The following is an 11,597-nucleotide window of genomic DNA, read 5'->3' on the forward strand; positions in this document are numbered from 1 at the left end:
GACTCTGCCGTGCTCAACCGTAAATTAACCAAGCAAATTCAAACAGGCAGCGACAAGTCACAATAAGTAATTTTTTCTATTTGTTTCAAACAACAAAGTACAAACCTATAAACAGAGGTTTATCACATAGTAACTGTCATAATTTTGAATTAGTTTACGTTTATACAACGAAGAAAAACTACAATAAGTAATTAATATCTCAGCAGATCCCACGAAAACAAAGGACAAATATTTTATTAGTTGTTGACAAGATACTTTCTTATTTAGTCTCTTAGTTTTTTCCTTACTAATACTATATTAATTCGGTGGTATAGTGACAAGAGTGTGCATTCGCAGTCGAGTTTTTTGTCGAGAAATACGTCTCTGCAATGATAATTTTATCATTAATGTGTATCGTGTCCTCAGTATATTGTGATTCAGTTAGTGTTTCTACAAATCAAGGTACACTTATAGGTCGAAAAAATAAAACCGAGAATGGCGTTGAATACAATGAATTCTTACAAATACCATTCGCAAAGCCACCTGTAGGAAATTTAAGATTTAAGGTAAGCTTTTAATGTTTATCTCCGAAGTGTAACCATGGCACCTACTTTTCGCCAAGTTTGTTCTGTCCCATGATGTGATAGGGACGAGCCTATCGCCATATCGGGCATCGGAGTAGAAAACCCAAATATCACTTTGCCCGACCCGGGATTCTGACCCAGGATCTCAGAGCGTTGCCATGCCGCGCATGTAATACAACTACGCCAACGAGGCAGTTTAATATTTATTTATAAGAAAATAATATACCATCTGCCTCGTTAATATTTTACAAGTCAATCTTGCTCGTTCAATAATTTATGTTACAAAATAACTAAACAACACATATACAAAGTTAAAGTTGTTATATTGCAAATAATAAAACTATGTTCGCATTAAAGACTAGAGTGATTTTACTAAGCAGTCACATTATCTATATTTACACCGTTATAACTGTGTTATAGAGCCCACAACCACCAGAATCGTGGAAGGCGAAAGAGATGCCAGAGAAGCCGATGAGAACCATATATGTACCCAATCTGACATCATCACACAACGTACAAAAGGCAGCGAAGATTGCTTGTACCTCAATGTCTTTAGTCCGATTTCAGCAAGCAAAACAAATAGTAAGCCAGTGATAGTTTTCATTCATGGAGGAGGTTACATCTTTGGTAATGGTATTTTGAAAATGAAAATAACCCGACTTATCTACTCTGACGTTATCGTTGTATTCATAAACTATAGGCTTGGAGTCTTTGGATTTTTATCATTAGATATTCCTGAAGCAGCCGGAAACATGGGTTTAAAAGATCAACTAATGGCTTTGAAATGGGTTCAAGAAAATATAGAACATTTTGGAGGTGACAAAGATAATGTTACGATTATGGGATTAAGTGCCGGTTCAGCATCAGTGGAATATCATATACTTTCACCGGTTAGTAAAGGACTTTTCAGCAAAGCAATAATGCAATCTGGATCAGCTCTAAACCATTGGGCTATAAACCACAACATTAAAAATCTAAGTATGACATTAGTAAGAGAACTGGGTTATAAAGCATCTGAAGATAATGACAGAGCAATATACCAGTTTATATTAAATACAAACGCAATAGATTTATTAACGGCCAGTATTAAAGTTACTGATCCACGGAATTTCAATGGACTTTTCTTTGGTTTCGTTCCTTCTATCGAAAAAGATTTTGGGACGGGAGAAACATTTTAAGTGAATATCCTTATAATTTACTCAAAGAAGGAAGATTTCAGAAAGTACCTATAATAAGAGGATTTTGCGAATTCGAGGGCTATATCATGTTAACAGGTTCGTACTGTAAAAAAATCAATTTAGTAATCAACAAAAACTTTACCAGTGTTTGGGAATACAAGTTGCATCCAGAAGACGCAGTTAATTACAACGAAAAATTCAATAATGTATATTATAATGACGTTGAATCTAATAAAGAACAAACGGCTCTCGATTTCTTCGAGACTTTGAAATGAAAAGCGGTATTTTGAAAAGTTCCAAAATTATGTCAACTAAAGGAGTAAATATATATGTTTATCAGTTTGCATACGACGGCAATATTAATTTTTTAAAGAAGTTATTCAACATAAATAGAAAAGGAGCTGCTCATGCCGACGATGCCGCATACATTTTCGGCTTAGGCGATCAAAGTCTAAAAAATGCTTCCCATGATGATATAATAACCCTGAAACGAATGACGAAGATGTGGACAAATTTCGCGAAGAGTGGGTTAGTATTAATTAACTTATTTACATTAGACACAACAATTAGTCGTTAATTAACAGTATTTAATGATAGTAATAAAATGTAATGTGATAATAAATATTAATTATTGCCATTCGTGTTTACTTTTTATGATTATAATTCTAATATCTTATACCTACGCTTAGGCTTTCATTAAACCAGGTACAATCATTACATTGCAAATTAGTACAAAGTTAAACCTTACACAAGACCACCAAGATGTTTTTTGTTTTTTTTTTTTATATCGAGTACTAGGTATTGCCCCCAACTTTTCCCGCGAAAAAGCATTTCTTGCTTCAAAGATCCTTAAATCCATTGTACGACGCTAGCGGCTACTATTTCAAAAGTCTGATTAAAAAATTGCATTTTTCCACAGGAACAAATTATCGAAATAAAAAGTGTTTTATTGTCATGATCCAACCGTGTGCCAAACTTTATCCAAATGTGTTCAGTTGTTGACTTGTAACAAATACACAAACATTTTACAAACTTTCGCATTTATATTATGAGGAAGAAGTTAGAAATCTGTGAGAATTACACACGTAGTTTTTGAATCCGTTGTAATAACATTAAATAATAATATAAACAGTGATCACAACGCTCACGGGTAACAACAGTCTACAATTAACATCTTTTTTAACTGTTTCAGGAATCCAACAGCAACTGCAAACGATCTTCTGCCTGTTAAATGGCCTGAGTATGACCTCCACGAAGAAAAGTATTTGGAAATAAACAGCTATCTCGAAGTTAGAACTGCTTACGAACCAGAGAAAATGGCTATTTTTGACGTGATTTATGAAAAATATCACACATAATGCAACGCCAGTTGGGACGTGAAAACTGTTGTTGCATTATTTAAATTAATTTACACTTACTGCACCAAATGCCTTTTGACTACAAAGATTTTCCACCATCATAATAAATGCTTTTATCATTACGTGTTTAGTTATTCACGCTGCTATACCGTTTAAAACCAATGGTAAGAATTAACGTCTTCACCTTTGACATATTATCACTTCTACACCAAAGTCATCGGCATATTCTCTGCCGAAACAAAAATCACAATTAGCGCCGACGTTTCACATAGAACCAAGGTAGAGGGACGGCTCCCTGTTGCTTTTTCGTGAGTGTGAGAGATTTGAGGAAGTCCGAACACCATCTTTCTACCTTAGACCTTTTGCCTACACTAAGGTCGACAGCACATTAATGACTATAATGGTGATCTTAGGGAGGAGCGATCCGGGCAATTTCTCTGGACCTTATGGTATATAAGAGGCCTTGCGCGGTGCCTTCGCTGGGAACATTTTTTTTAGATCGCCACTCTCTTTAGTGAAAAGTATACCTATAACTCACGAAATTGCTGAAATTGAAGACCGTTTTTTTCTCCCGAATTAAATGGCTAATACTATTTCAATATTATTATGTTGTACTACTTCCAAATTACTTGATCCAAATAACTTTAAATTATATTTAAGTTACTGGGTATTTTAACATAAAGTTTCATGAATTTAACGTAACGTAATTGGTAAATGTAGTACAGACACAATTAAATAATTGTTATTAAAAAAAGCAGGCGCGGGCCTTGACCCGCGGGAAGCCACGTGCAGTCGCGCGATAATCGAGTAAAAGACCTGTCAGTTGTCATGTTAACCACCAATCAGCGTTCTGTGTCGGCGAATCTGCAGCTTAGAAACGAAAAGCATTTGGTAATGTGTTAGTAGTGCATTGGTAGTTGATGAATAGGCAATGAGACGTAACGGTGTCAGCCATCGACATATTATATGAACTACGTACTAGGTTTGGCGTTCCGAACCTTCATTGTGTTCAACTAAATTGAACTACAATCCAATCAAACTGACTTTAGAATGATGTCAATATTGACAGCTATTTAAAGCGCTTTAGGGCTGCATGTTTTAAAAGTTTTGTTAGATGACGTCAGATTTTTTAACGCTACAGCGAACTTTAGTTCTGACTCTAAATTTTGAACAAATAGTTTATATAGAAGTGTCTTTAGAATATACGTCAATGGTGTCAGTCTGTATGTATATCAATGTGTGACAACCCTAATAACTATTCGATAACACAGCATGTATAATTAAACAATTGATTACTGTTGCACCAATTAAAACCATTATTATTTATGTATGTAGGTCTATTAAACCGTTATATTTAATTATTATGTGTGGCAGAGCAACGCTGCAATTATGATTGTAGAGAACACGGTAGAGAAAAGGTCTGTGGCATGAAAAATGTATAACATTTTGTCGTCATCGAACTTTATCGACGCTAAAACATTTTTCCTGCTTTCTGAGTGTTAAAGAAACCAGTTTTTTAATCCTCACTTCAAAAATAAGTTTTCACAGAGCACAACAACTTGAAAGAATATTTATTACAAAGGCCGCAGATGTATGTATACATGGCAAAAGTTATCTGGATACGCGCTAATCATGGTGTAAGAATATAATAAACGTAATAAGTTTTAAAAGAGATTTCTCACTTTGAATCCCTAGCAACTGGTTTTGAGCCTCGCCATTTTAGGGACGATAATTTATTTTATGTTTTTATTTTTTAGGTAACCTTTTCATTATTATTCATTTTTTATTTTATTTGCCTTACGTATTATCGAGTATTGTGAACTCAAAAGTTAATGATGGTTAAGTATATAAATTATTTGTACATTTATAAAAAATGCCGACATCAAATTTTCAAGGTGATAAAAAAAAGTAAATCTTCATTTGTAATAGAATAATGTTTGTAAATGCTACTATAAAATCCGGCTTTAATGCCATCTGTTACATTTTTAAAAAACTAATTCATTTTTCATTTTATTCATTCTTGTATTATTGCTACTCCCCGGGAGATGTCAGTTAAATCAATTTCAAAATAAATGTAATTAAATTACTTTTTTTTTTGAATACGTTAAACAATAGTTTAATTTAATCAGCGTTTAATTATTTAAATGTTCATTTCTAAATTAATTTTATTTAAATGAAGTAAATAGCAAGGCAACACTTTAAACACATGGGTGAAATTTCGAGTTTTGACAATCGCGATTCTCGAACAAGTCGCTCGATTTGATAGCCGGCAGAACTCGAATATTCTAGACTCAAGAAAAGAGGCATTTCGCGCGTCTTCAATTGTTTTATTGCATTCCTGAAATAAATACACAATGTCCAGCGCTGTAAAACGACTTATCCCTCTTTTGGATCGTGTTCTTATCAAGAGAGCCGAAGCAGTTACTAAAACAGCGGGAGGCATCGTGATCCCAGAGAAGGCACAGTCCAAAGTTCTACATGGTGAAGTGGTAGCTGTAGGACCCGGAGCAAGAAAGGAAAATGGAGATTTTGTCCCAGTTTTAGTGAAGGTCGGTGACAAAGTCTTACTGCCTGAGTACGGTGGAACCAAAGTAGCCCTAGAAAATGACGACAAGGAGTACCACCTCTTCAGAGAATCCGACATTTTGGCCAAGATCGAAAACTGAGTTTAGTACCTAGTAGCTTTAAATTTGCGTGATTCAGATTCTTTTAGTTTTAGTTACTGTAGTGTATGAACATGATGTGATTGTGTAATATGTTAATGAGGTATTGAATGTTATCTCTCTTGCATTTCTTATTATAATATTGTTATAAAAGTATGGATTTTTATTTTCTTTGCAAAATTTACCATTATTGCATCATTCATTTAATGGTGATCATATCTAACCTTAAAATTGTTCAGGTTCACACCCTGCACTCTGCACCAACATAATATTACCCAGTTTAAAATATACCAATTTCCAGTAAATATAATGCCATAGTATGTCTGCCAATATTCATTTCACTAGTTTCATTTAAAATTGTATTATATTTATTAGAACATGGTCAACATAACCTAACCTTAAATTGTAAGTTTTTACATTTAGTTCACTACTTATACTAGTATTTTAGACATAAAATAATAACTTATTTCCTTTAATATAAAGCTGATATAAATTACGATATAATCATTTATTTTTCATATTTAATAACACTCATTGATAAAATATGCAATCAAAGAGCAAAATTTATGTATTAATACTTTTAGGTAATATCAATATAGTATTTATTAAAAAAAAAAGTTATAAATATAGCCCCTGAACACCAACTCAAATAATGTAAATAATATTACTAATAAAAATATCTTCCAGTTCAACTTTAGCCACTGTTACATACCACCTTGCCCATACACCTTGAACATCTTGATCACCACTGTTGGTTGCAAGCCAGTCCTGTAAACACACATTAATGACACCTAATACTAAAGCACAATAACTCTGAGAATATCTTAAGTTATCCATCAAGAAAATTCAATTAATTTAAGTGATGTGTAAGAAGAAAAGCTACTATATATTGTGTGATAAATACACACACAACACTCTCCCACAACTTTTATCCCCAGAGGCAGAAAGTGGGTGCAACTGGCACACCCAATTTCTGCTGAGTGTATTTTGTCCCATAATGTGGTAGACGGCGACCCTTTTGCTACAAAGGGCACAAATTCCAGACTCTGGTATCGACCCGAGACCTCCACACTGCAGACAGACCGTGATACAACTATGCCACCAAAGTGATTCTGTAATAAATTAAGACTCTAAATATTCACTTCAGTTAAGTAGGTATTACAACAGGCCAGATCAAAGGTAGAGCTCCCTGGATAAAATTATATAGGTCTTAATAGTTACTTGTAAATAGTTCATTCTATTACAAAGGAATGTAAAAAGAATTAAGTAGAAATCTTGCATGACTATAATTTCCATCTTCCAAATGTAAATAAGGGTTTTTTTTTAAAACCTGGAGTTTTCTTTTGTTCATATGGACATAATATTCAGATGCAACATAGTTTAAAAAATTAACAACTGTATTATGTGAATGCAGTAATTAAAATTTCAAGGAAAAAGCTTACACTTAATACAAAACAAATTAAAATTTATCAGTACTTTATTCATTATCATCGTAAAGTATTTGTACAAGATACAGTCACATGGAAATATGGCCTGAAAACAAAATCCACTGTGATAACACTTTTGAAAATCATACTTGAAACAAGATGAGAGACCACAAATGAGAAAGTAAACAATCTGTATATTGTTTTAATAAAAAAAAACTCATTTTAAAAATACTAAAGAATGATTATATTTTATTGTAAAATAATATCTCTTCAATCTTAACAATGCTATATACTGTTCTTAAGGAAACTTGAAACGGCAAGCAGTATCAAGGTCAGATCTTAAATCACAGTGACTGCTTATATTATGGCATAAACTATGTGCGGAATGCATATAACAAATTAATTAATACTGTAACAGGGAACAGAGACAAAGCCTTAGCATTTTAATTATATTCAAACAAGCTATTGTGTTAACAATACAAAGGTACATTATAATGGCATATCAATACATTAAATCATAAAAAGCATTAACTATTGTAAAGATATGGCCGTGCGTCTCACTGCAGCCGACAACGCTGGGTTTGGGTCAGGTGGCTCTGTCAATAACTGAACGGATATCCAACACCCATCCTCATTTGATTGCCTTAAAGCCTCCATAGTAGCCTGAACTCTCTGACCATCTTCAAATGTAGCTGCTGCCTTAACAGGCTCCTTCACCCAATCCATTTGTTCTCTCACAGGCAAAAATGCCTCTTTCAATGCACTAATCATTTTACATAGTCCTTTGATATACGGTTTTGGGACAACACTGGAGGCACAACTGAGATCCTCAATATCCACATAAATGACATCTTCTTTGTCATGTCTTTTACTCTCTTCTTCAGGGAAATTTTTTGTTGAATTAGGCTTATGTAGTTTCCCATGTAAATCTCCACCTCTCACAACCAAATATCCTTTTTTACTGCAAACATATATCTCTTGGTTAAAGCATGGCCCTGGCAAATGGTTGTTTAGTGTGGCCGTCACTAAAATACCTTTGTCCATTTGCAGTTGGAAAGTACAAAAATCAGGTGCTGTTATTTTTCTTATACCATTAACTTTGGCAGTCTCTTCAACAAATGTTCTAAGTACACCATGGACTTTGACCACTTTCTGGCCTGTCAGGAATGTTACTAAGTCTATTACATGACTGCCCACTAATGTGAGTGTTCCCCCACCCATTGTGTCATCACATAACCAGTTATAAGTGTCCCCAACTAACGGACCCATTTGTACTCTTACATCGACAAGTGTTAACTCATCTGGGTTACCAAGATAGCCATCCTGAATACATTTCCTCATATGACTGAATGCTGGCAAGAACCTAAGCGAGTGATTGACAATTGAGATTAAAGTGGGGTAGTACTGAGCAGCCGGACCATTTTAAAGCTTCTGCTTGACAGAGCCCGGCCGGGTTTATCACACACTACATGTTTTCCTATGCCCAGTGCTTTAACAGAGATCTGCGCGTGAAGGTTTGGAGCACACACAATAAAAACTAAACTGACATTTTTTAATAACACGTCGTCGATTTTGTTTGTGAAAAACGGTATTTTCAGTTCCTTGGCAGCAGTTTCGGCTTCCTGTAGTGTCACGCCCCATATCGCTTCCACTGGAAAACCCTTCTCTCTGAGGAAAGGTACCAGAACCTTGGCAATCGCACCAGTTCCAAAACACCAATTCCCGGCAGCATTATTGATTTTTATGTCACGTATAGTTATACTGTAGTTTTTTATTCAAAGGTTTATTGGAATGTTTGAGTGTCTTAAAACCATCTTCTAGTATTACCCAATTTATTTAACTGCACATTTCTAAACAAATTTTGGAATTCCAACGCTAAAATAATATCATGTATTCGTTTATAAATTGTAAATTATTCTTGTCAAAAGTCAAACTAAAACGTCAATGTCACTGTCAAAACGTATTTTTTTATTACCACTCAGAATATTAACTAGAATTCCTATATCTAAATCCAACCAATCCAATTGAATTACTCGAAATATTAATATTTGAAAAAGTTTGCAAATTTCAAATGTATCCCATATCCTTAGCACTGTCCCAATTTTAGTAGTTATAACTTTTTCAAAACGACGTTGGCAAAAAAACGAACAAATCATTTACGTCCCATTTATTTTTTGGCAGGAATTATGAATCGCCTGGTGCTAGATCTGTAGTAGACAGCAGAGCGCATAATGTTTAGTGCTATGAAAGGAAATTAATTGATATGCATAATAAAATAAAAATAATTTTAACAAAAAATTAAACCGCCTTCAAAAACCACTCAAAACCAAAAAATAATTTCACATAACAAGTATATATTGGATACCAATTTTGGAGTCGGTGCCTAATTAAAATTGCTAGTTAGCTATATTTGTTGCATAGTCCATCTATGAGCTAAATTTCTTTCAAATCAATTAAAAGGACTAGGTTTGCGTTTACTACTAACAAATATACACAGTGAAAGGTTAATACCAAGCACATGTATGGTGTTTCATCTTTTTATTTCCTCTTTTTTCGAGGCAGGGAATGAAATACACCCACATTTGACCAGCTATATGTAACAGGGGAAGAATTTGGGTAGTGTACAATTCACAAATTTAAATATTTCCTTAATAGCTTCCATTTGCTGTGCTGCGGCGATGTGTTTATCTCCGGTGACGATCTCACTTGCTGACTTTGTACGCTGGCAGCACATTGTTTTCGCATATTCGTTAATGTATTTATTTAGCTTAACTAGCAATTTTAATTAGGCACCGACTCCAAAATTGGTATCCAATATATACTTGTTATGTGAAATTATTTTTTGGTTTTGAGTGGTTTTGAAGGCGGTTTAATTTTTGTTAAAATTATTTTAATTTTTGCTTTTTGTGTTAGTAAAAATAGACCGTCTCAATGGCATAGTTGTGTTTCGCTCACGATACGACTATCGCGCTGAGGAGTTACACCTCTGAGTACCACTGAAAAGGGGAAAAGGTGTGATGCTATATATATGTATGTAAGAAGTAGATTCAAGCAAACCTAACGCAAAAACGCAACTGATATATTTGGCTCACAGTACAACTATCGCGCTGTGGTGTAACACCTCTGCCTACCCCTGAAAGGGGTAAAAGGTGTGATGCTACATATATGTATGTATGTAAAAAATGGAGTCAACTAAACCCAACGCAAAAACACAACTAATGTGTTTCGCGCGCAGTACGACTATCGCGATGAAATTATACGCCTCTGCCTACCCCTGACACAGGAAAAGGTGTGATGCTATGTATATTTATGTAAGAAGTAGATTCGAGGAAACCTAACGCAAAAACACAACTGATATATTTGGCTCACAGTACAACTATCGCGCTGTGGTGTAACATCTCTGCCTACCCCTGAAAAGGGGAAAAGATGTGATACTATATGTATGTATGTATGTAAGAAGTAGAGTCAATTAAACCCAACCCAAAAACACAACTGATATGTTTCACACACAGTACGACTATCGCGATGAAATGTTACGCCTCTGTCTACCCATGACACGGGAAAAAGATGTTATGCTATATGTATAAGTATGTGAGAAGTACAGTCAACCAAACTCAATGCAAAAACATAACTAAATACGTCACAGGAAAGCTAAATTCGCGATTTCGTTTTCTTGGACGACATAATTATTCTAGTTTTTTTAATTTTAAAACGAAACTACCGAAGCGATCTTGAAAAAAATTTTATGGGACCAATCTGGAGAGAAATTCTTTCGAATAAAAAAAGAATTTTCCAAATCGGTTCATAAATGAGCGAGTTCTGAGGTAACAAACATACAAAAAAAAAAAAAAAACACGTCGCATTGATAACCTCCTCCTTTTTTGAAGTCGGTTAAAAATGAATTTTAAATATGCATAATAAAAAAAATTCGGCTGGCTTTTAAAATGAGAGTTCGTCGATTGTTGCTGGCAGAAGTAGCAGATTCCTCTGACTTATTAGTGTATTTATATATTTATTTATTTTTATATATGTATATATATGTATTTTTTATATATCTATATATTTATATATGCGAGTATGTTTTAATTACATTTGTTTACTATTACTCTTCTTATTTGTTTTTCACTTCTTTTATTATACACCTACCTCCGTCCTCCCTACACCACCCCAAGGTTGACTGGGAGAGAATGCCCATGGCATTAAGTCCGCCTGTATACCATGTGTACAAAGTGTTAATAAATAAATATCATTTTTTCTTACTTTTATGACTTAATTCCATTTTTCAAAATATATTTGATAACAAGAGCACTGTATTTAAACTAGATTTAATTATTGTGATATTATCAATGTCGTTTTACGAATAAACGCGTCATAGACTAACAAACTTGCACATAAAAACAGCGCATTA

At 34.1% G+C, this 11,597-nt stretch overlaps 4 protein-coding genes across 4 annotated transcripts; 3 read left to right on the forward strand and 1 right to left on the reverse strand.

The window, feature by feature from the left end:
- The first annotated feature begins 169 nt into the window (after nucleotides 1–169).
- LOC119192134 (esterase FE4-like) lies at nucleotides 170–1,741 on the forward strand. The gene is made up of 3 exons (XM_037445970.1): nucleotides 170–545; nucleotides 984–1,154; nucleotides 1,241–1,741. Exons 1-3 carry the CDS (start codon nucleotides 369–371, stop codon nucleotides 1,739–1,741), a joined length of 849 nt encoding a protein of 282 aa, XP_037301867.1. The 5' UTR covers nucleotides 170–368.
- Nucleotides 1,742–2,007: 266 nt separating this feature from the next.
- Nucleotides 2,008–3,169, forward strand: LOC115444433 (bile salt-activated lipase). Its single transcript, XM_037445973.1, has 2 exons — nucleotides 2,008–2,269; nucleotides 2,934–3,169. Exons 1-2 carry the CDS (start codon nucleotides 2,013–2,015, stop codon nucleotides 3,097–3,099), a joined length of 423 nt encoding a protein of 140 aa, XP_037301870.1. The 5' UTR covers nucleotides 2,008–2,012; the 3' UTR covers nucleotides 3,100–3,169.
- Nucleotides 3,170–5,320: 2,151 nt separating this feature from the next.
- Nucleotides 5,321–5,918, forward strand: LOC119192136 (10 kDa heat shock protein, mitochondrial-like). Its single transcript, XM_037445972.1, has one exon. The coding sequence runs from the start codon at nucleotides 5,454–5,456 to the stop codon at nucleotides 5,763–5,765; it is 312 nt and encodes a 103-aa protein (XP_037301869.1). The 5' UTR covers nucleotides 5,321–5,453; the 3' UTR covers nucleotides 5,766–5,918.
- A 1,303-nt stretch (nucleotides 5,919–7,221) lies between these two features.
- On the reverse strand, nucleotides 7,222–9,128 carry LOC115444405 (glucose-fructose oxidoreductase domain-containing protein 1). Its single transcript, XM_030170172.2, is given in 3 exon segments — nucleotides 7,222–8,601; nucleotides 8,604–8,903; nucleotides 8,906–9,128. Coding segments are annotated over 3 exon segments (1,197 nt in total). The 5' UTR covers nucleotides 8,922–9,128; the 3' UTR covers nucleotides 7,222–7,720.
- Nucleotides 9,129–11,597: the final 2,469 nt, after the last annotated feature.

This window comes from Manduca sexta, unplaced genomic scaffold, assembly GCF_014839805.1.
Source record: "Manduca sexta isolate Smith_Timp_Sample1 unplaced genomic scaffold, JHU_Msex_v1.0 HiC_scaffold_2389, whole genome shotgun sequence".
NCBI lineage: Eukaryota > Metazoa > Arthropoda > Insecta > Lepidoptera > Sphingidae > Manduca > Manduca sexta.

Excerpts from the sequence above, each read along its gene's own strand:
- LOC119192136 (XM_037445972.1), top strand. The coding sequence starts at position 5,454 with ATGTCCAGCGCTGTAAAACGACTTATCCCTCTTTTGGATCGTGTTCTT.
- LOC119192134 (XM_037445970.1), top strand. The coding sequence starts at position 369 with ATGATAATTTTATCATTAATGTGTATCGTGTCCTCAGTATATTGTGAT. Across the intron at positions 546-983 it reads TAGGAAATTTAAGATTTAAG|AGCCCACAACCACCAGAATC; the intron begins GTAAGCTTTTAA and ends ACTGTGTTATAG. Across the intron at positions 1,155-1,240 it reads CAAAACAAATAGTAAGCCAG|ATCGTTGTATTCATAAACTA; the intron begins TGATAGTTTTCA and ends TACTCTGACGTT.
- LOC115444433 (XM_037445973.1), top strand. The coding sequence starts at position 2,013 with ATGAAAAGCGGTATTTTGAAAAGTTCCAAAATTATGTCAACTAAAGGA. Across the intron at positions 2,270-2,933 it reads ACAAATTTCGCGAAGAGTGG|GAATCCAACAGCAACTGCAA; the intron begins GTTAGTATTAAT and ends TAACTGTTTCAG.